At 37.5% G+C, this 23,824-nt stretch overlaps 1 protein-coding gene across 1 annotated transcript; it reads left to right on the top strand.

Moving 5' to 3' along the window:
- Nucleotides 1-10,889: 10,889 nt before the first annotated feature.
- Nucleotides 10,890-21,646, top strand: LOC134662163 (uncharacterized). The gene is made up of 3 exons (XM_063518429.1): nucleotides 10,890-11,344; nucleotides 16,162-16,266; nucleotides 21,138-21,646. Exons 1-3 carry the CDS (start codon nucleotides 11,324-11,326, stop codon nucleotides 21,633-21,635), a joined length of 624 nt encoding a protein of 207 aa, XP_063374499.1. The 5' UTR covers nucleotides 10,890-11,323; the 3' UTR covers nucleotides 21,636-21,646.
- Nucleotides 21,647-23,824: the final 2,178 nt, after the last annotated feature.

Below are 23,824 nucleotides of genomic sequence, written 5' to 3' on the forward strand. Positions count from 1 at the left end.
AAGGTCATGAACGGCAGCGATTCCAGCTACCATCAAATATTGTCACAGGAATATTCTGAGATCACACGACCTGCTGGCATACACCGCACTATACCACACAACACACAACACCACATTCGCACCACTCCAGGTCCCCCAGTATCCTGCACTCCGAGACGTCTTGCCCCAGACAAGCTGAAGGTGGCGAGGCAGGAGTTTGAAGGTATGTTGGCTAGCGGCACGGCACGACCATCAGAGAGCCCTTGGTCTTCACCGCTGCACCTGGCGCCTAAAAAAGATAATGGGTGGCGCCCCTGTGGTGATTACCGTCAGCTCAACGCCCGTACCATCCCTGACAAATACCCCATCAGGCATTTGCATGATTTTACCCACAGCATATCTGGTTGTAAGGTCTTTAGTACCATTGACCTCGTAAAGGCTTACAACCAGATACCTGTATGTCCGGAGGACATACCGAAGACGGCCATCACTACACCCTTCGGTATGTTCGAATTTCCGTATATGACATTCGGACTCCGGAACGCAGGCCAGACCTTTCAAAGGTTCGTGGACGAGCTGACACGCGGGCTGGACTTCGTCTACTGCTACTTGGACGACTTCTTGGTGTTTTCCAGAGACGAAGAACAGCACAAACAGCACCTACGTGAAGTTTTTACCAGACTCCGAGACTACGGCATGGTAATCAACGTGTCTAAGTGCGTTTTTGGGGCTCCACAGGTAACTTTTTTAGGTTATCTGATTTCTGAGAGCGGTACCAAACCCTTAGACACGAAAGTTCAAGCCATACGTGACTTTCCACCACCCAGGGACGTCAAGCAGCTGAGGAAATTTTTGGGTATGGCCAACTTTTATAGGCGATTCCTGCCACATGCCGCCCAAATCCAAGCACCTCTCAATGCACTCCTGGGTGGAGCAGTCAAAGGTTCCAAACCCATCAACCTGACCGGCGATGCTCTGAAGGCTTTCAATGAGACCAAGGAAAGCCTATCCAACGCAGCTTTACTTGCTCATCCCGATTGTCGGGCTAAGCTGGCGTTAGTCACAGACGCATCAGACGTGGCACTTGGTGCGGTTTTACAGCAGCAGCTACAGGACCAGGTATGGCAGCCGTTGGCTTTCTTCTCCCGGAAACTGAGTCCATCCCAGACCAAATACTCGCCATATGATCGTGAACTGCTTGCGATCTACGAGGGTATCAAATACTTCCGACATATGCTAGAGGCAAGGCACTTCACGATCTATACTGACCATAAGCCGATCAGTTTTGCTTTCCACGAGCGGAAACATACCTGTTCGCCTAGGCAGTTTAGGCACTTGGACTACATATCCCAGTTCACAACCGACATAAGGCACATATCTGGCAAAGACAATGTTGTGGCCGACACCTTATCTCGGATTGAAGAACTGGCGATACCACTCGATCTTGCCGACCTAGCTAGATCTCAAGTGTCCGATCCCGAGCTCGCTGAGTACTTGACCTCGTCATCTCTGCGCTTGGTAAGAATGCCATTCCCGGGTAGCCCTGAACCCTTGTACTGCGACGTCAGTACGCCGACTCCCCGACCATTCGTTACCAAGCAGTACCGTAAAGCCGTTTTCGACAGTCTCCACTCCTTAAGTCATCCTGGTGCCAACACAAGTGCTAAGATTGTAGCCCAGCGTTTTGTATGGCCCAGCGTAAGGAAAGACTGCCGAGAGTGGGCACGAGCTTGCGTGCCATGTCAACGGTCTAAAGTGAGCCGTCATGTGTCTGCACCTCTAGGCACATTTGAACTCCCTCGGGCTCGCTTTCAGCAGGTACATATTGACCTAATCGGTCCTCTCCCTGTTTCACAAGGCTTCCGCTATTGCCTGACGGCCATAGACCGCTTTACGCGGTGGCCAGAGGTCGTACCAATAGCGGACATCACGGCAGAGACGGTGGCCAAGGCTTTATTGGCTGGCTGGATATCCAGGTTTGGATGTCCAGTAGATATTGTCACAGATCGTGGTCGACAATTTGAGTCCACACTGTTTCAATATCTATCCAAGGCCATCGGCTTCCAGCATAGACGCACGACCGCGTACCATCCAGCATGCAATGGCATTGTGGAACGCTTCCACAGGCAGCTCAAGGCCGCCATTACATGCCATGCTGACGCCAATTGGTCCGAGGTATTGCCTCAAGTGCTTCTCGGCATACGCAGCGCCTTTAAAGAGGACTTACAAGCGTCCTCAGCCGAAATGCTCTACGGCGAGCCGCTGCGACTTCCAGGCGAATTTTTTGATCCAAGCGTACCCGGTACCACTGATGTCACCGATTTTACCGCACGGTTACGCTCATTCGCCTCGAAGTTGAAGCCTACGCCAGCTTCACGCCACAGCAAAGACAAGATCTTTGTGTTCAAAGAGTTAGCGACAGCTGAATTCGTCTTCCTCCGCGAAGACGCTTCACGCGCTCCTCTAACGCCTGTATACTCAGGCCCGCACAAAGTTCTGGAGAGAACTGATAAAGTTTTTAAACTCCTCATTAAAGGCAAACCTGTCACCGTGACCATCGACCGATTGAAACCAGCGCATTACCTGTCCCAGGACTTGAAACTCGCTGATCAGGGGTCGACCACACCTGCCGCACCAGATAACATCCTGCGCGGGAGGCAGCATAGTGACCCTGGGCCAAGTCAGGCTAACGTACCTAGAACTATTCGTTCGGGAAGGCAAGTACGTTTCCCAGATTATTATCGCCCTTAACCAGGTCTCTGGGGGGGAGTGATGTGGGCTACTTTCCCACTTACACTTATACCTACACTTACACCTACACTTATACTTACACTACACTTAACTAATATTAATACACTTATATAAAACATAATATTAATATATACACATATTTATTTACATACATTTTATACATTTATTTACATTTACACAATAATAATATACACGTTATATTTACATATCGTCCGTCAATTCTTGACGGTGCCAACAAGTCGGGTGCAATGCAAACGCGCACCGCGATAGCAGTCCTTTGTTCAGAGCGGCCGGTTTTGAGACCCGCTCCGTGCCGGCCGGCCATCGCCGCGCCCCGCCTCAGTCTATGCACAGCACTGACGCGAAACGCATGTCGCTTATGACCGCTAGACGCATTACGTTCGCTATCGCTCTTGCCTTTGTTTACGCTATATTTCTATTTCTATCTTTCTTCCGTACTGTTACCTTCTGTGTTTCTATCTTCCGAACTTTGGACATTCCTTCTGTGTTGTATATAATTGACATTATAATATTTATTGGAGAAAGTGGACGTTTGGATTACTGTGGCTGAGATACGTCACGCACCCTACCTACATTCCCCATATCTTAATTATTATTTTTATTTTCTGTACATGTGTGGCATCTCGTCAGTGGTCGGTGACGTACTAAAAGCAAAGAAGTTCATGCACTTCTCTGAGGTGCGGAAACATTTTGTTCGAGATGTCATCTCTTGTATATACCTCAATGTATATATACTGTGTTATCGACTTCACTCTACTGACTCTACTACAGTTTGAAACTAATTTTCCACACTGATCTGTTTCACAGAGCATGGAGTTTACAACTTTCACTATACTTACTATCTTATCTTGTCACCTTTTCATGCGCAATAGAGAAGTTACTGAAGAAGATAAAACTTATGTTACCCAGCATTCGAAAGGCACGGCCTGATTCGGACATTAAGATACTTACGTCAAAAATTTGCAAAAGATACGATATGGATCGGATATGTTAGTGTCAAAAGTGACGTTTCTTCTACTTACATATAAAAGTTCGAATCAGGCCGAATAAGAAAATATGCAATACGATACCAGTCTGAACCAGCATATTAGTTATAAATTGGTAGATGTCATGAAAAAAAATATCTGTTTAATTTTGTAATACAAATAAGAACTGAATTGTAAGTATGATATATTTTATTAATTTGATACCTTAATAACAAAACTTGCGTGATACACAAACATATTATTCAATACACGTATATTAAAACGGGTCACGCACGTATTTTAAGTCGAAAGATGTTCGACATGTTTCATCTCCATACCGATGAGCATCGGTCCGCCAACTCACTGCTTATACTGAAACAAAAACGGGTTTAGGAAACATGGTTATCGTAACGATGTAGCAGTAAAATTTGATTATAAATTACGAGTAAGTACAAGTAGAATGAGGCAAAGACAAAGTATCTTAAAATACTTAATGATCTTTGCTACGTGATCGGAGTTCGGAATAGTCCAGATTTCCAGAATTATCGGCGAGGTCGCGACCAAAGTGCACAAGTTTTAATTCCACTTTTTTCTCGAGCCTTATCGTGTGTCGGCCTTAAACGACTTCGGTCTGCCTTAAGAAAAGCTTAACGCCACTAGTCCGTTAACTATACGGGAGAAAAACCAGTAGGTTGGAAATACGTTATTTTAATATTGGTTGATGATGCATGATCACAGATCACAATATTTTGTATTTTAAAAAATCAGGACCGAATTTTCATATTATATACTTACCTAGGTAGGCGTTACATTAATCGTTTCAGTGAAAGCGAGAATAAATACCAACTTTAATCAAAGCTTACTTTGACTAAACAGAGTAATTTAACGCGTACATCAATGTGAAAATCTATAAGCAAAATATTCCAATTTCCAAAATTCAAAAATCTTTGCTAACTCATACTCTTCAATTTACTAAGTTATTGTTATAACCGTAGCGTGACTTAACTCTCTTTTTGACTTGGCACGGACTCGTTATGAGTGACGTGTTCTGCAGGACACTTCACTAAGGCACGAAAAGTATGTATGTAAGTAGTTATTTATAAAATACATGTATTATACGAGCACTATACCTATATATGTATATGCTGTATGTCACTTACACAGTGATAAGTGACAATACTTACGTTCAATCCATTCGTAAATAGGTACCAGCTCTTATGATTTCAGCTTTAAGTTAGGTGTTTTCATGGACGAATATAACAAAGTCTGACAGATTCTATACAAACTCCGAAACATGTCGCGCGAGTGACTAAAAACAAGTGAGTCTAAACCGTAAAATTATTCAAAATTACCTAATCTATTGACGGGAGTTATTTTGACAAGCGGGCTAAACGCCGAATGACATGGATGGAACGTCTGAGACCTACTTCAAAAAAAACTCAAATTCCGTTCACTAGATGGCGCTGTGGTAGCCGAACGCGAAAGCAGAGCGCCGAAAACAAATGATGGAACTGAGACAGCTACGTTAGTAATGCCATATGGCAATTATAGTGCGTCAAGTAAATCTTGTCAGTAGCAATGTACTTCAAATTAAAGTAGGGTAAGGGGTAACACCATGTAACACTCAAAGAGCAGAATTGCGCTAGGAAAAGCAGCAATGTACATCGAACCAAAACGTGTTTATTTTTCCGCCCTTCATACGTCAGTTCGAGTGAATTATCATAACCTCAAATTTTAGTAATGTTTACCGACAACGAGTATGATTGTACATTGTAGGCACCTTAGCTTTGCTTGAGGTCATGCATAATCTTGGTATTTAATGGTGACAGCAGAAATTTCTCTTGAAATAGAAACGATTCAGAATGTAAACAATAAGATGATGGCTGTCACAATCCACATTCCACAGATAACATACAGACGACACGCGATTTTGGAATTATTCGAACACAGTGTTGCTAACCCGCGATTTTTCAAATTTGCCGCCTTTTACTACTGACAAGATTTGGTTGATCCAGTATAGCTGAATATTTGAGGAACGCGATTTCGTGTAGACGTCGGTCTTCTTGTTTTACTTACTTATTCATCCATGGTATTATACAGTCTAACAGCCGTCATACAAAACACGCGCAAGCGCAAACACGCGGCTCATGAGCCTGAAAAAGTATATTTGAGAAGACTTTAAATCGGTTAAAGGAACCTACCTACTTAAGCAAACAAGGGCGTATTGTATCCGTTGTCACTATGGCTCCTAAGCCACAAGTCCAGCTTTACCTACCACAAGCTAGAAACTTGCAAGGTAAATGAGACAATTACTTTTACGTTAAAACTTCTTACTAGGTTATATTATATATGTAAATATAAATGTACCTACCCACTACCACTGTAATAGTTTAAACTTCCAGGTTGTCTGGCAGCAGAACTGCCTTTTAAGAATGAAACAAATATAGTAGGTAATTATACTGGGTCAACCAAATCTTGTCAGTAAATAGGAACAATAAAAACTATAAGTACTTCATCCTTTTCTTTTGGGTGCTAGTACTAGTGTAAGACAAAGACAGTATGATTATCTCTGTCTATGTTTGAAATCAAACAGACCTTTGACACACTCTTTGTTTTAAAGCATGTAGGTATATAAATAAGTATAAATTAAAGTACAGATTTTAAGTTTCGAACGTTATGTTATGTCATTTGGATGTCTTGCATCAAGTTGTCGAGACTGATCGAAACGATTCGGTGACATCGCCCATCACCCGCTGCTGCAGCATGTTGCCCCAGCAATAACGCTGCTGTCGTTGTAAATGTAACATTTACGCGAGTTAACACGTAAAACGTCAATTTTGGAAATCCACCTAGCGTTCATAGTGAGTTCTTGAATTGCATCGAAGTAGTTCATTATTCAATAAAAAGATCATCTAGTAAAGCATGTATAATGTTTACCAAACCATTATTTAGTTGTATGGCACAAGTACATAAAATATAGGCAACCAGTTAATTAAAATAGGTACAACAAAATAATTATAAAGTCAGATCAGATGTTAACATTCAGTGTGTTCATCAGGCTGCATGGGTTGTGAGGTGAAGGAGGTCTTCCGGTGGTCCAGAGTATGAATGCAAAGGACAGCGCTGGATAATGTGTTCCATGGTTTGGGCCTCTCCACCACATTCACACACCGCTGATTCCTTCCATCCCCACCTGTCCAAGAGGTACTTGCATCGGCCGTGTCCCGTTCTCAGTTGTAGCCAAACCATAAAGTTTAGACTACCTACTGGGTGAGTAAAATGGTAGGCTTTTTATTCTCAAAACAACTTCAATTTCAATTAAATTTAAGCGTTGCGAGAATACAGACCCAACATTTATGATTACCCTGGCGGAAATTCAGTGTGCTAAACAATAGCGAACATGGATGTCTATGGGTAGCGCTTTGATGCGCAAATTGGATTAATTTGCTAACGCTATTGTGCGAAAAACAATTTTCCTTGTTCAGTTAATTGGCGGGCTGTTCCCATTGGGTATTTTTCAATTGGCTAACTTGCAAACATTAGCAACGGTGAGCAATTCAAATATTCCAGTGAAGTCAATCTAAAATAAGCTACGGGTTTTTTTTTCGGGATATACTTAATTAAGATTGGAATTCTAAGATAAGTGCAGTCCAGTATAAAGAAAAAAACGAGAAGGTTTAATTACGAAATGTATTATGGGTTTCATAGAACCCTGTATGTACAATCAAAGAATTTAATAAGTTTGTGTGTAATAACTAATAAATTCGAGCTGCCTGGCTAGGAATAAAATAAATTGAAATAAAAATTAAATCCTCGTTTATTCGTTTATCAAATTTAATTTAGTTAACTGAAGGGTTATTTATTTTACAACTTTACAAATCAAATACGACAAGAAACGGTATAAACCCTTATTACATTCGCTGGACAGGGGTGGCCAAATCGGGCTTATGTGATTTGTGGCGCGGCGGAGTCGGCAACATTTATCTTTGATAATAATATCAAAGATAATATTGGTTAAGCAGTTATTTAGCTTCAGAATAGAACCTTATCGTACCTACAACGCAAAAAATAACTCATTCGACGACCGGTCTGGCCTAGTGGGTAGTGACCCTGCCTGCTAAGCCGATGGTCCTGGGTTCGAATCCCGGTAAGGGCATTTGTGTGATAAACACTAATATTTGTTCCGGAGTCATGGATGTTTTCTATGTATATAAGTATGTATTTATCTATATACGTATGTATATCGTCGCCTAGCACCCATCAAGCTTTGCTTAGTTTGGGGCTAGGTTGATCTGTGTAAGATGTCCCCCAATATTTATTTATTTATTATTTATTATTATTATTATTTATTCCTCACGCCTAGCTATAGTATTTTTCAAACACGAAAGGTAGGTACCTACGGTGGCAGGTGTCATCTCCATACAATTTATAACCTTAAAACTTCAAACCTCTCAAAATTGTATTGAGATGACATGTGTCACCATATCCTTCATGTTTGAAAAATACTATAAAGACTTGTTGACATAGGCGCGTGTTACCAATATACTATCTTTGTAAGGAAACAGTAGATTTTATTATTATCTATTATTGGCATTATTGATTTCCGAGTCTTGGCAACACTTTATTTATATGAAACTATCAATGCCGTGATATAACTGTAGTGATGAAACTGGTGGTAAATTATTTATCGTTAATCCCCAAGTTTGCCACTAGTATTCTCTTTCGAACTTTTTTTTTCTCTTTTGAGCATTATTTAATATGTATTGATATTCCTCAAACCTAGAAACCCACCTATTCTAACGTAAAGAGGAAGATGTAACTCATTCAAGGGCTAAAGTAGAACCGACGCGAGTAGGTAACTCATTTGCGCTTAAGACGAAACAGGAGCTGAGATTTAAATATTTTAGGTAAATATACCCGTCTTGCTAACGGATGCAGCTCCTAAAACTAGTGCGATAAGGACAAGGCAAAAAATCCTGCGTAACAATCTCAAAAATCGAGATTACGTACTCGACTGTTTCCTCCTCCAAAACTTAACCAATCGTAACCAAATTTGGAAATCTAAATGATTATGAAATTATCTGTGTCGGACCGTTTTGCTTTTTTGGCTAATTGATATCAGTTTTGAATACCACGCCTCTCATTGCGGCATAGTCAATTAGGCCATTTTTGAAGGGCTCTAGCGCCTTAATAAACAAAAACATCAAAAAAAGCAAAACGGTCCGACACAGATAGTGACAATATTAATTTGTGTTGAAAAAATCATTGCTCTAGCTTCAAAACCCACGGAGGAAACAATCGAGTACGTTTGTATGGAGAAATGACCACTCCTGTTGGTTCTTAAGACCAATTGAACCTAAATAAAAATTAACGTCAATTTCATCTCACTTGGACATTATTGGCCCGTCCAACTGAGTATTGTCACCATTATTGGTGGAGCTTTGTTTTTATGCGTCTAAAGTATACCTACTCTTTGAAATCATCTTCCTCGCGTTGTCTCGGCATTTTACCACGGCTCATGGGAGCCTGGGGTCCGCTTGGCAACTAATCCCAGGAATTGGCGTGGGCACTAGTTTTTACGAAAGCGACTGCCATCTGACCTTCCAACCCAGAGGGTAAACTAGGCCCGTATTGGGATTAGTCCGGTTTCCTCACGATGTTTTCCTTCACCGAAAAGCGACTGGTAAATATCAAATGATATTTTGTACATAAGTTCCGAAAAACTCATTGGTACGAGCCGGGGTTTGAACCCGCGACCTCCGAATTGCAAGTCGCACGCTCTTACCGCTAGGCCACCAGCGCTTTTTTACCTACTCTTTGAAATATGCATGCTTAAGTATTGTAAATTATGCTCTTAGTTATGTCAGTTGTATTCCTTTTACCGGAAGGCCATTGTACGGTTAATCGTAGTGATTGTGGTTCATCTGATAATGTAAGAGATGGCATGATTAGAATGCTTCGCCGTCTATATAATAGGCTAACAGGCAGTGTCGTTCATGGTAATTTAAAACATTGCAGCAAAACTAAACTACGTCGAAATGTTCATTGCTGTCTCGTGTGTACATATACATGAATCGTGTTTACTGAGACTACCCAATATATTATACCTAGTCATTTTTTTAACATTCTAAGAAAAAACTATTATAACATTTATATTATAAAACATGACCATGACTAGGTACGTAAAATAATATTTAATTCAGCGTTATAAATTGCAAATGTTATTTTCGCATAGCAGATTCAAAAATAGAGGCTTATTCTGGTTATGAATTTAAGCTGGATTTATTACGGAAAAGATCTGTCACTGTCAACTCAACAGGGACATTTCTGATTAAATAAGGTATTTCTTCACACACAATATTTTTCATATAATAACAAATAATAAATACACCGATAAAGACCAATAAGTCCCTACGTAGATTCTCGTAGTCGTGGCTGCGAAAGTCTAGAATCTAGATTAATGCCTCTTGGCCTATTCTAATTATGTAACGCTTGGTACGGGTTTGTTTTTGTACTTTTTACACCACGCGTCGTGGGACTCGACTGTTTTTTGCGGATCTATGCACTTTGTAGACAAAAAACAAAGCCGATGTTACACTAGACTTACCTCGCTACAGCACTGTTCAGTTTTTGTTTGCAAATCGTATGTTATGACCAACTTGCTGACACTGAAGACACGTATAAGTATAGATACATGCAAAAAGAAGTATAGAAGCTGTTTTGTATATTCAATTCAATTCAGTTCATTTATTTAATTCAGACATACATGTCCATAAAATTGTTAGTACATAATTACATATTTTCAAAACTTATCAAAACTGGTTAGTAACATAGTATGTATGTAAGTAACTTAAAAATAAAATAAAGAATTAATAATTATATATAGAGTTAGAGAGTATATGTTTTAATAATTACACTAAATGTATATTATGAAAATAGAGATAAAATATACGTTAGTTATATCAAAATGTTCTTATGATAAACGGATCTATTGGTGACTATTATCATCAGCAGCACAGCAGCATGATTGGTATCCGGAAATTCATAAATAATACATAGGTTCCTATTTTAAAAAATGTGTAACCCACCGCGACGTCACATTATTATGCAAACACTTTCACACCTGCTGCAAAATCCTTCCGTACATTCATACTTTTTTAAGTATACTTACCTACACTCACTACGAAGCAGTTCATTCAATTAAGTCAGAGGCAAATAAACAAAAAAGGTAAGATAAAACCACAATGAACTCTCTGCGTATTATAAAAGTAACCTGATTATGCAAATTTGTAGTCTCCAAAATCCATTACTGCGCTACAATACATATAGAATAGTAAGCGCAATATATATCGAGCAGTGTATCTAAAAATATGGTGAAACCTCACTTCAGTCACACTCACAAGCATCGATGATATAACATGTCCAAATAACGTAGACCTATCAAATAGTTTTGTTACTTTGAGCTGATCGATCTTATTCACTGGATTTTGATAAAAATAAAATGATAGAGAGTTACCTAAAATTGGAATGTACTAGGATAGACTATAAAATGGTGAGCTGGCTATTGTGACATTACTTTTACTTGTGACACCGGGGAACGAGCAACGATGTGTGTTATTCAGGCATATGTGAGTTTTTATTTTATATTACAAGTGAATTACACAAAACTAGTGCATGCGTTATTAGAAATAATTGAAATAATTTCAAATAAAGTGATGATTTAAAGTTCATTTTGAACGGTATAACTAGTGAAATATTAAGTAGGTTCATGTAGGTGTTACCTCATATGTTAACACTTACGTAATTTATTAATAATAAATTACTTACGTAAGTGTTGTTTTGTCATTATTGCTGAATAATTGGTTTCATAGTTAGAAAAAAATTCACTTAATTTTTTTTGAAGTGAAAACTTCTTTAGCGGCCCTGTGCACTTTTTGAGGTGGGGAAAAAATGTTAAACTCGCGACAGAGCAGACCTGATCGAAAAACTGTTACAATGTCATTGAGTTTTTCTTTATTGATTTAAATGCCATCTAGTGAGTTTCCCTCTAATGCCTGTAACTGGTATTAATATAACTCGAGTACTAACAGTGATACGCTTATTGCTTAGGGGTTTCAAGTAATACGACGAAATAACGCTAGATGGCGTTAACCTCAATTATATATGTATAAAGTGCAAAATGCCTGCAACACTATGGTGTTGCAGGCATTTTGCACTAGTCATGGAGTTTTCACTTTTGCCGGCACTCCCGGAGTGCAACCCGTTTTTTTAAATAAAGGCTTGAATCAGGCTGAACAATATACTATTTCATTTCTGCAAAAATCTGGCCTCTTTATGTAGATAAAACTAAATAAGTAGTTAATGGGGTTAAAATGACGACAAAGTACCTACTTATATCTTTCGCAACACTAAATGCAGGATGAATGGGCAGCGGGCAGCAATACTATATATCAGCCTATATCCGACAACGTAACCACGCTGCGAAAAGATTTACTATGCTGTTGTGATTTTGCTAGTAACCTGCTCACGGTGAAATAATACGGACGGGACCGTGCGTTTTTGACCACTTTTTTAACGTTGGAAAAATGTGTTTACTTACTCATTCCATGTGGAGTGGAGAAAATTCGGCATTTTCTTATAAAAAACTTTTCATAATAAACTTATTGATTAGTACAGTGATGTTCATTTCCGATGCAAACCCTAAGCGAGCGGTTCGCTTGCAGGCTGTCGTATCCGCTTTGTAGAAGAAGTGCTGCAAAACGCTGGTAAAATTCGACTCCATGGAAATTTTAACTGCCAAATAGTGAGATTTTTATCAAAATATCAACCCTTCTCACCCAATCGCGTCAGCAGATAAAGTTAGAAATTTTTTAACGTAACGTAAAAATCTTGAAAGCTAAGATGCCTTAAACGAGATTGAACGCTTAAACAGAGGAAAGCAAACATCGCTGCCATTCGTAATATACCGCCGTGTCTTGAGCGTAACGAGAAAATACGAGTAAACCAACAATGCGTATGATATACAATACCAGCTTTAAGTCGCCATCCGCAGGGCTTGGGTCTAAAATGATTGAGTGTTATAAATTAGATAATACATACCGTAAAATGGGGTGAGTAGGGTTTACGGGGAGAGTTGGGTTATGAATGGGGAGAGAAGGGATGGAAGGGGGGTGAGATGTAATTTTAAGGCTACTGCTACAAAAATAATTTATTCCAATTTTAAATGGAGCTATATGTAATACTCATAATAAAAAAAATCGATCCAACAATCTTCCAAAATCACCTTTGTATGAAATTCCATCTCACCCCAATTACGAGGGACTACGGGGCGCGGGGTGAGGTGGGATTTCCTGTTTATCGTCAAAGTTATGAAATGGAACTACCCGAAATAAAATAAAAATTAAAATACAAACGTCGGGAACACTTATTATTTATTATATACACCATTCAGTTTTCATATGTAATAATAAAATATTATCGAGGTTTGAATGTCAGTTTTGCCCCTACTCACCCCATTTTACGGTACCCAACGTTTGTTTCCTAGCTCCACTGCAAGTTTTGAAAAATTTAATGTACGATCGTACGAATAATGTGCAAACAATCGCGAGCATTTCGCGGCACATACGTCCTTTTACCAAGATACCCTTTCTATTTACGAGATAACTTTTTGCGGCTCAAACTCATAAACGGCTGCACTGATCATGTTTAAATAGGTAAATGTTATTTGAAAGTTTAATGATGTTTTTTATATTTGTTGGACACATATAAAAACATCATTAACATGTCTAAAAGTTACAGGAAATGGGCAAGCATTTTCCAGGATTCGGACTAATTATTTCCTAAATTAGTTAGCTCATCATCATTAACTTAAGAGTTATTCTCTTGTCGGTGGAGTATCTTCCAGCATTCCCTATCTTGCGTCAGCTCTTTAACTTTCTGATACGACACGACCCCCACTTTTTCTTTCACTTGGTCTAGAAAGCTGCGTCTGGGTTTTCCTTTGCATCCTATCCGCTCCTCCAGGATAGTTTTAAAGAAGTGGTCGTGTCGTATTAAGTGTCCAATCATTTTTCCGCGTCTATTTGCAATGGTGTTTAGGATAGCTCTCCTTTCGTTCACTCTTCTTAGCACCTCCTCATTCGTTATCCTGTCTCTCCAGCTAATGCCTTCCATATGCCTCCAGCACCACATTTCAAATGCTTCCATTCTCTTTCTATCTCTGAGGGTCATTTTTTAGCTACTTTGCTATTTTGTCAAAAAAATACAATTAGTTAGCTACTTTGTCAAAAAAAACAGACACTCCCGTTCATTTTGCAAGATCTATGTATCCAAGGTTACCATGGGTTGAAGTGAAAAAAAAAATCAATCTAAACCTTCCATTGCAGTTTTTTCCGCTGAATATATATGTAGTGTAAAGCCATGTTAAAATCTTCATCTTATAATGCTAACGATTACTGTACGGATATGATGGTCGTTCTTGTCTACGTGACAGCGTGATAAAACGGTGTCCGTCACTTTCTTTCCCACGGTGTTAAACAGTGACAGTTATTTTATCACGTGGATAAAGATGGATAAAGCTATCCATAATAGGCTGGCTGGTATTAAACACTTTAATCCGCGAACGGTCAGACGGACACTATAAGGGTTCCTTTAGTTGACTACGAAAGCCAATAATTCAGAATTTAAATATCAATATATCAGTAGTGATTACTACAAAAAAAACCATCGACTAACCTAAACCTACCTACCTACTCTAAATGCTAATTATTAAATTATCCAAAGCAGCACAGTGTTCGCATTCGATTTCTCTTTTTAGTTGACTTTTTTTGTTTTTTACTTCCATTTTCATATTTGGTAACCAAATGGTATCTACGCTTTATAAAAGCACTTCCATTTTGGCGCGGGTTCAAATTTCAAATAGCTAAGCCAATTTGACCTGGAAACTTGTTTTTCTTGTTTGAATATTTGTCGAGCCAGCGATCAGTAAAGATTTAAAACTTTAAATCTGCTTTATTTCGTTTCGTTCTTGTTCGATCTGTGTACAATTATTTCTGAAATCTTCTTAATACCTACTGAAATGCTATATTACACTTTAATAATGCCGTTGAACTGATTTAAAATTCAATAATAGCACTGAGATCACGCTAATATTATTAATGCCGTGTCAATGATGAAGTATGAAACTACCACTGTAAATAATTCAATATTTGTTTCATTGAAAAAGAAAGTAAAAAGAAATAAATAACTTATGAACTAAATACATCTATAAATAATACTAAATTAAAACTAACAACCCTAAATATATCTAAAATAAAACTACCTATATTAAATCATATTATATGATCATATATGATGATTCTGTTCAAAACGAGAAAGTTTTAATTGTTATATGAAATTACCTGTCTTTATCATTGACTAGTTCGAATATAAGAAACAACTTGTCATAATATATGTTTAAACGGTTCAAAGAGAAGGCAACTACAATAAAGTAAAATAATATTTCATTGAACTTTTCCAGAAGCATAAATGTCTTGTTGTAGCTTAAATCATTTATCAATACTTTACATACTAAAATATATATGAGACCTAGTATTTACTTCGCTATTTACTTTACTCACGGCCAGACACTACTTATGGATTTAAAAACTACGCTGTCCATGGGCGCGACGTAAACCAGCGCACAATCTTAACCCACCACATGATTTCACACCAGCTTACTCCGTGATGGAGTGGCTACCTCACGGGACACTATCTATAGGACGCAGGCTAGTTCGCGAGGCGTCATTGGGCAACTACTCGGGCATGAAGTCGATCAAAGTGCCGGCGTTCTTGTTAGTTGGTTACTAGAATCACAATGAACCACCCCAATTACGAGCGACAAAATGTCGTTACTTTAATGACAACGCGCAAAGCTATACGCAGAAGGGTTTATAAATACTTTCAATCGTTTTAGTTCCAGTTTTTGGTTGTGTTCAATTCCAACTATTGAATGTTTAGAGAGTGTTATTTGAAAAAAAAAATGATTCGTACCTAATTAAAGTAGTTTAACAAAAACTAAGTGTACAAGGCGTGACTCAGCTTTGTTATCCACATTACCATAATACAAATATGGTAGTATGTAATATCTGTCTACATTTTCATGGCACCTTTTCAACATTAATTTATAAACATGGTGTTAGTTTGTAAAATTATACAAGTGTGTGTGTGTTAAGCGTTTAATGTAAAGCGAAGGGGAAGGTGCGTTGCCTATGTTTAGTTTTATGAAGCCGGTGGAGTAAGAAAAAGAAAATTGTTTGGCTCACACTTTTATTGAAAATGCAGATCTTAGCGTAGCAAAAGGCTTTGAGATAAGATAACACAAGATGTTTTAATATTGTATTATTTTTGCTTGAACTGTGTTAAATGTTGTTTGACTAAACATGTAATTGTTTTTATTTTTTTACAGTTACTTAGTGCGCTTGTGGTGGCGTCTTCAGCCCAATACGCATGGGACCCGTACATGCAGTACAGGCAAAACGCACAGGCCCGGCAAGACCAAGCAGATCAACAGGTAAACAGAATGATTTTTCAACCATTTGTCACAATTAGTGTAATTGATGCATGATTAATGCGCTATACTCTTAATCTAAAGCTCACAGCCGGCATCTCAAAAACCGTAGACATGTAGGTCATTATAGGTAGGTATTGTATACTTAATATGTAGTTAGTTGAAATTTTTATGTTCGCTTACGACGACATTTTGTTTCTTTTCTTTTATAGCAACAAACAGAATAAATATAAATAATACATTAAATTGAAAACCTTGAAACGGACGAACCGATTTAGATAAACCATGTTTAATACCGCCAAAAAAACCTGAACCGAATAAATGCAATGATTCTAATTCATCCAAATCAGTGCACCTGTTTAAGAGCTACGGTACCATAGACATATTTATGGTTAAAAAATTCAAAGTGCTATAAACTTTACAATTTTGGCTAAAGCATTTACTTCCAAAAGTTCCCAATTTCATGTAAACGTTCATCAAATTGTATGCGAAAAGAAACTCTACGATCATATAAGTAAGTATAACCAAAAGCCCACTTGTGTGTGTGCCGGATATCAATGTATTGGTTTCTTTCCAACTAAGAAAAACATTGAGTAAGGGTCCTCTTGAATAGTTAATGTACCGGAAAGTCTCACTTTTCGGTGCGCACATCAAAAGATCCCAAATACTATCTTTTCTCAATGGAGAAATCCATTTGCTTACCTACCTACTTTCAAATCCCACTAGTTTAAGTATGGAAAATCCCGAAATCAAACGGAACATTATTACACTAACAGAGCGAAGGTGCATGCCTTCCGGTTCTTGATATGAATAAAAACGATTTATTAAAACCTGAAAATGAAATCTTGGAAAATGAAAAACCATTTTTAGAGTTCCATTCCATAAAAAGTAAAAAACAGGACTTTAATAGGAATAGTCTGTTTTTCGCTTTTTGGCTGCCCAATGAATTAAGCCAATGCAATAAAGATACGCTTGTCTACGCTGCATGTCAAAACAGCACTCGCGTGGAAATTAAACAATAGGGATTAGTGTGTTCCCGTTGACCTATAATCGTAGCATTTGCCTTATATACCAATAGCTCAAGTGCAAGGAAAGTTCAGAAATCTGTTAATTTATAAGGGGACAATAGTACGGCAAAGTTTAATCCTTGATTTCACCAGTTAATTTATTCATTAAGAAATCGTTAATTACTTTCATAGTTTCATAAGTACGAGTACTTAGTTATACGAATGCTACATATACGCCACGGAATCGTCAATGCGTGGTTACGACTTGCACTTGGTCGGGTTTTTTAATTAACTTTGCTTCCGTACTACGCTGCTGCTAGGAGCGCGAGTGGTCAAATATAAATAGCTCTCTTAAGCAAAAACAAATAAGTATTAGGTATCTACTTATAAGTATGTAGAACTTGAGCCATGGATGGTTTTAATAAAGCAGGATATGAAAACGACATTTTCTTGTTTTTAGTCATGCAGAATTTTTAATTCTAATATTTTTTTTATTACGATGGACTTTCCTTTGCTTAATAATTTTTCACCGAGCGAGCGCGAAGCGCAAAAATGCTTTCGTATGTACGAGTATTTTCCACATCTCTCCTGAAATTTTGTAAGCAGATTTGATAATTAATGGTAGGGGAGCCCAAGAGGGGATTTTTGTGTTTACTCGAGCGCGTCACATTAAGATATGAGTGATATCTTGCTACCCCGTGTAGTCTACCTTTACCCCTTTTAGCCATCTATGTTGAGCCCTTGATTGGTGGGGGGTTGGTGGGGGGTTCAACAAATTGTTACGTCAGATTAAGAAAATGCCTTCAAATAAGTGTTATATTAAGTTATAGAAAAAATATAGCATTAACGTGGACAAAAACGACCAAGCCCACAAACTGCTTAACGATTTTATTACCCTCCACCAACCAACCGAAATTTAAAAAAAATTGTAGACACTTTCCGACTCGCTGGAAAAAAAACTTTTTATAACTTTTTTTCTTCTTATCATCTAATATTTCGATTCCATTAGGTCTGTATGACGCTCGAGTTAGCATCGTCGGCTCGCCAACTATAAGTAAAGATTACACGTGGATTTTTTGTAGAATCACTTTCTTTCATCAAAATGCAGAGGGGTTCGGTATGAGGTAACAGTTCATAGAGCCACTAGAAATATTATTAGTTAAGTACTTCAATTGTTATGTGGGTTCTAATTATATTTTATAAATGTAAATCGTTAGTTAGTTAAGGCTGTAAAGTATGTACACTGAAATAAAACACAAATGTTGGGTACTGAAGAAGAGTGTCCATTTACAACTGTGAAGGGTTCAGTGGGTGTTGTGGCCTTTACATTTTACATGATTTATTACCTCATTTCAGCTATCAAACGCTGCCATCTTGGCCATTTTTCTTGGGGTTTTAAAGGCACTCCTTATGAATTCTTAAGTGTCGTTCAAGCAGGTAATTTTATATTTATGTTGGTCCTTTAAAGCCGATCACATAATGGACATTTTACGGTAAAAAGATTTTGTATTTGGCTAGAAAAATAATTCACGTTTTGACCGGAAGGTATAGTCAGTTGCTTGGAAACAATATTTTATGCAGTAATGTAGAGATCAAACGTCTCATCTCTACCAAAATTGAGCGATTAAGGCTTACTACGATTCTGCATGTCACGTTTATACTCATATACTCTTATAGGCCATGTTACATTTCATACTGCCTAAACTCACTACTTTCAACTCATAATCAGTGGTGTAATCATATAAAATAAAATAAATCAAATCAAATCCATAAAAAATAGATAGGTACACGCGTGTAATAAAAACTTAGGTCCGTTTTAAGAAGAATATTTTCACACGAAAAAATATACATTTGTGATAAATTTTAGAGGGTAACGTACACGGAAAAAAGAAAGGACCCTGACGTAAAATATATAGCTATGTATAAACATATTAACTATTAAATATTTAAGGACATAAGGTACCTACCTTATGTCCTTAGTATTTTTAACGTAGTAAATATCACATCACATCATTGATTCTATAGGTACTTTTAATTCTGAAAAGCCGATAAGCAAATGTCCTATTAAGCAAGTACCTATTATATTTTCAAGAAACTAAGTGAGTAGTAAATTCAAAGGACTGTCTAGATTGTAGTTATAATAATAACAAAGTGTAAGATTGGAACGTGAACCGGCGAGTTTCTGTATTTAGTTAGAGTTTTGTAAGTGGAACACTGCTTTATCTCCAAGTTACCAATTGGGTCAATCTATTCGATAGTCGACTGACCAAGTTCTCTAGTGAGATTACAGATAGGCAATTAGACAGGTCTAGTCTAGACTAGACCGGTCATTGAGTTAGCCAGTGCTTGTTGGCCGGCTTCAGAATTTCACGTGTCAGTAAGTTAGCTAGTTAAATTAATTATTCTAGTAGGTATAATAAATTTATTTATTCCAAGAGGCACACATTGTATACAAAGACACAGAAATTATAAATCATATAAGGCTAAAATATATTATACTTACAAAAAAAACCGCTCCCTGCCTTTCCCGTTGCGAAAGTTCCTATATTATACTTGCAGCAATTCCACGCTGAATTACTTTTCATATGAAAAAATAATAATTGCGAGTAAATAAAGGTTGCATTTTTTTTTGTATACGAAAGAATTTGTTAAATATTAATATGGCTACAGTTTTGTCAATTTTAGATTATAATTAACTCCCGTTAATTAGGTATGTTTCTGACGTTTTAATTACAATATTAATGATATATTTACGGCGTTATCGAATAAACGTAAACTTTACCTTTATAGGAGGGACGCTAGGCTGAACACTAAATTACCTAGTAATAACAGCTAGGCACCTACCCAACCTCTATGTGTAACAAAAGTACCCAAATTTGACGGATGAAGGAACTTTGCAAGGCAACATTAATCCGCAAAGATTAAGTGAACTACTTTCGGTTTTTAGAAGTTGGCCAATTGCCGCGAATTCGATTCATTGACGTAACTTCGGTTGTACGACGGAGGAAGTGGAACGAAGGTGGAAAGTTAAAAAACAAGTAAAAGTGAACCGTCGCCGTTCTGATAGTTACGCGAAAAGATAACAAACTTTTTGCTGCTTTATCTTTTTGTTATTTATGTATCTTTGTGAATTTTGGTATTATAGTTTTGTTTCGGTTAAATCCATACTTATATTATAAATGCGAATAAAGTTACTCTGTCTGTTACCTCTTCGCGCTTCAACCGCTGAACCGATTTAGAATAAATTTCGTATGGATCTATTTTTAGTCCCGGGAAACGACACAGTATAGTTTTTATCCCGGAAATTATCCTTTGAAGAAGTGAAAAGGACGGTCTAATTTATACTACGCCGACGAAGTCGCGGGCAGAATCTAGTAATCAATTAGTTAAATTAACTAAGGCAACCTCAGAACAACTTTGAATAGTGCATTTCACTATTATTGTAATATTTAGGATGAATTCAGTGGCACACAAACATTACACGGTCTTTCATGCTGCACGCAGCCGAGTAAAATGGTTTTAATAGATGTTGCACGAAACACAGTCCTATTATCCGTTTCCAAGATTATTTTGGTTCATTATTCTATTTGGAAAACGAAATAGGTAGGACCTAGTTGGATAGACAATTATTCGTTTTTGTACGTAACATGCTTACCTACCTTAAATTTAGTATTTAAACTTAAGAAACCGTTTAGAGTAACTAATTTGATGAGATTAATTTTTGTTCGCACCTTATACTTAATTATAATATGTACTTTAATGTAGGGTAATATAACATGTATAGGTATGTTATTGCCAAATATTATTTGACCACAGGAAAAACAGTTCCTTATTCAAATTAGGTATTCATAACCGATTTTTGACCAGCTCCAGGCATCCGACTACACTGGCGGCTACGAACAAAACTCCGGCTCGATTGGCCACGACTTCGGAGGCCAAAGCGACTACGGCGGTACTCAAGATTTCGGTGGTCACGACCTGAAGGCCCACTCATATCCAGTTCACCAACACGTGGAAGAAGAGAGCCCAGAAGAGATAAAGCATTACAAGGAAGTCGTTGTACCGATCCCTAAAAACGTAGAGTTCAAAATCAACCAGCCTATCCTCATCCCGGTGCCGCACCCTATTCCTATTCAAATTCCAGTGCCAAAGGCGGTCGTAATACCTATTATTAAAGAAGTTTCTATTCCCGTTGAGAAGTCGGTACCGTATCCCGTAGAGAAACAGGTACATGTACCAAAAATTAAGGAAGTGCCGTTCGAGGTAGTGAAGCATGTCTTTGTGTCAGTTGAGAAGCCCGTGCCTTTCAAAGTACCTGTTTATGAAACCATCATACATACTAAAAAAGGTTCCCATAAGATTTAAGCCTTCTGGTTATTTTACTACATTAAACTATATTCTTCTAAATACCTACTTATAGGTAGGTACACTAAATATTTTCTTCTTAAAAAATGATGCCGTTTGAACTGAATTTTTTAGTAGCTATTAGAACAGATTAAATGCATTAAACAACAAGATAAATACTGATAAATCTTTTTGTGGGTGAATGTGTACCAATATTATTTATTTCGTTACGTGTCTTTCTTTTTGTGTACAGTAATATATTGTGAGTGTAATTGTGTCATGTTTCTGTAGATATTTAGCATTAAGATAGAATATAAAACATTGTTACTGTTTTTTATGCTTTTATTTTCACCTCAAATAGCCCAAATACATAGAGAACACAAAACCGAAGTACCTATGTATCAATAAATAAAATCCAAATTAACTATAAAATTACGAATTTACAAATTCTTAATGTTATCGAAAAATTACAAATTTAAATGTATTTTTAAACTGTAAAATACTGAATAAGTTATTCTGAAACTTCTGCCCTAAGAGGTTCTGAAAATTATAATTATTTTCTCATATTGATGATAACGACGCTGATTTTCATAGTCGCATTTCAAATTGCAAAAGTCTAAACAAACTTATGTACCTACCTAAACATGAATTTCAAGTTTAGAGAAAATTTAAAAATATAGGTAGACGATCTTTACTAAATGCAGGTAAATAATATGCACCACAACAAACACTGTAGATTTTTTTTGTTGCAAATAACTTAATTCTGGTCATTAATTCAGGTGACATTCAGATATTATAAATGCGAAAGTAAATTTATTTGTTTGTGTTAACTCTTCACGCAAACGTTAAACCGTTTAGATGAAATTTATTATGGCAAGTTTGAGGCCTTAGAAAGCACATAGGGTAGGTTTTATTCAGGAAATCATTTCTTAAATCGCTTTATGTAAACCTGTTTATGTGCAATAAAGTGGCATACATACATACATACATAAATGGGTGAAAAGGGGGATGAAAGTTGAATACCTAATTAATTACCTGCACTTAAGTTCAAGCCATAGACCAGGAATCCTCTAGACGGAGTTTTGAGCAATTATTTCATGAAACCGATAGGTACTGCCAAAAATACGGGGGTGCGGGGGGGACGAGGTGAGCGAATCCCGTGCCGTGATTGGTCCGTTCAAAGATACGGACCAATCAGGGCACGGGATTCTGATACTATGACTCGAAGATGGAGTAAAACTACCGTATATAGTGGCAGATGGGGTAGCGTTATTATGCTCAGTCTAGAGGATGTCTTGTCTGTGGTTCAAGCATGTGTTCCAATTGAATGATTGCCATTGCACTTTATTTAGGCGTCATAGTTATCTCTTAAATAAGTAGGTATAATAACTCCAAGCAAACGAGCAAGCACAGATTGGACGTATTCTTGGAATCATTACTCTCAATAATGTGGGCAATATATATGTTATCATCCATTCATACTATCCATACTAATATTATTATTATAAATGCGAAAATGTGTCATGCTGTCTGTTACCTCTTCACGCTTAAACCAACTGAACCGATTAATTTCTAGCGCAGAATCAGCGCCATCTATGTCAGCGGTACATATAGTAATGGCTACTTTCCTCTATACACTGATGTCAAAGCTATACATAAAACATATAAGCCACCGCGCATCTTTTCGCTACATCTGGTTTTGGTCGGACACCCCTTCTACGGGTTTTTAAAGACGTTCACCTAACGTTTCACGTCAAAGTTACATCCAGTATAAACAAAATGGGCACGAGGGAACCCGGGTCGAAACGACAAAGTTTGCTTTTTTTGCTATTTCCCAAATAAATTTAGATTATGTATTAAGTTTCGTTCTAAAGGTGTGTAGTGTCTGTTACGACAATGATAAGATTAATTGTTATAAATATGTTATTTAAAAAAGTACGAAATAGTAATTATACAAGCCTACCTACCTACATATCTGTATCCATCTACTCGAGCAATAGAACTAGACTTACCGATAGCAACATTGTTCATACCGAAATAATTTACAAGTCAGACGTATACATCATCAATTAACTACTATTTTATAGTTTAATAAATTAAACATTGGTAGAGTTAAGGTGACAGTCCATTTCCAACCGCAGCTGCACTACTGTTCATTTTACTATGGAAATTGACAGTAACAGCGACGCGTTCAGTACCAGTAGTGCGGT

The sequence above is a fragment of the Cydia amplana genome, chromosome 2 (genome assembly GCF_948474715.1).
Source record: "Cydia amplana chromosome 2, ilCydAmpl1.1, whole genome shotgun sequence".
NCBI lineage: Eukaryota > Metazoa > Arthropoda > Insecta > Lepidoptera > Tortricidae > Cydia > Cydia amplana.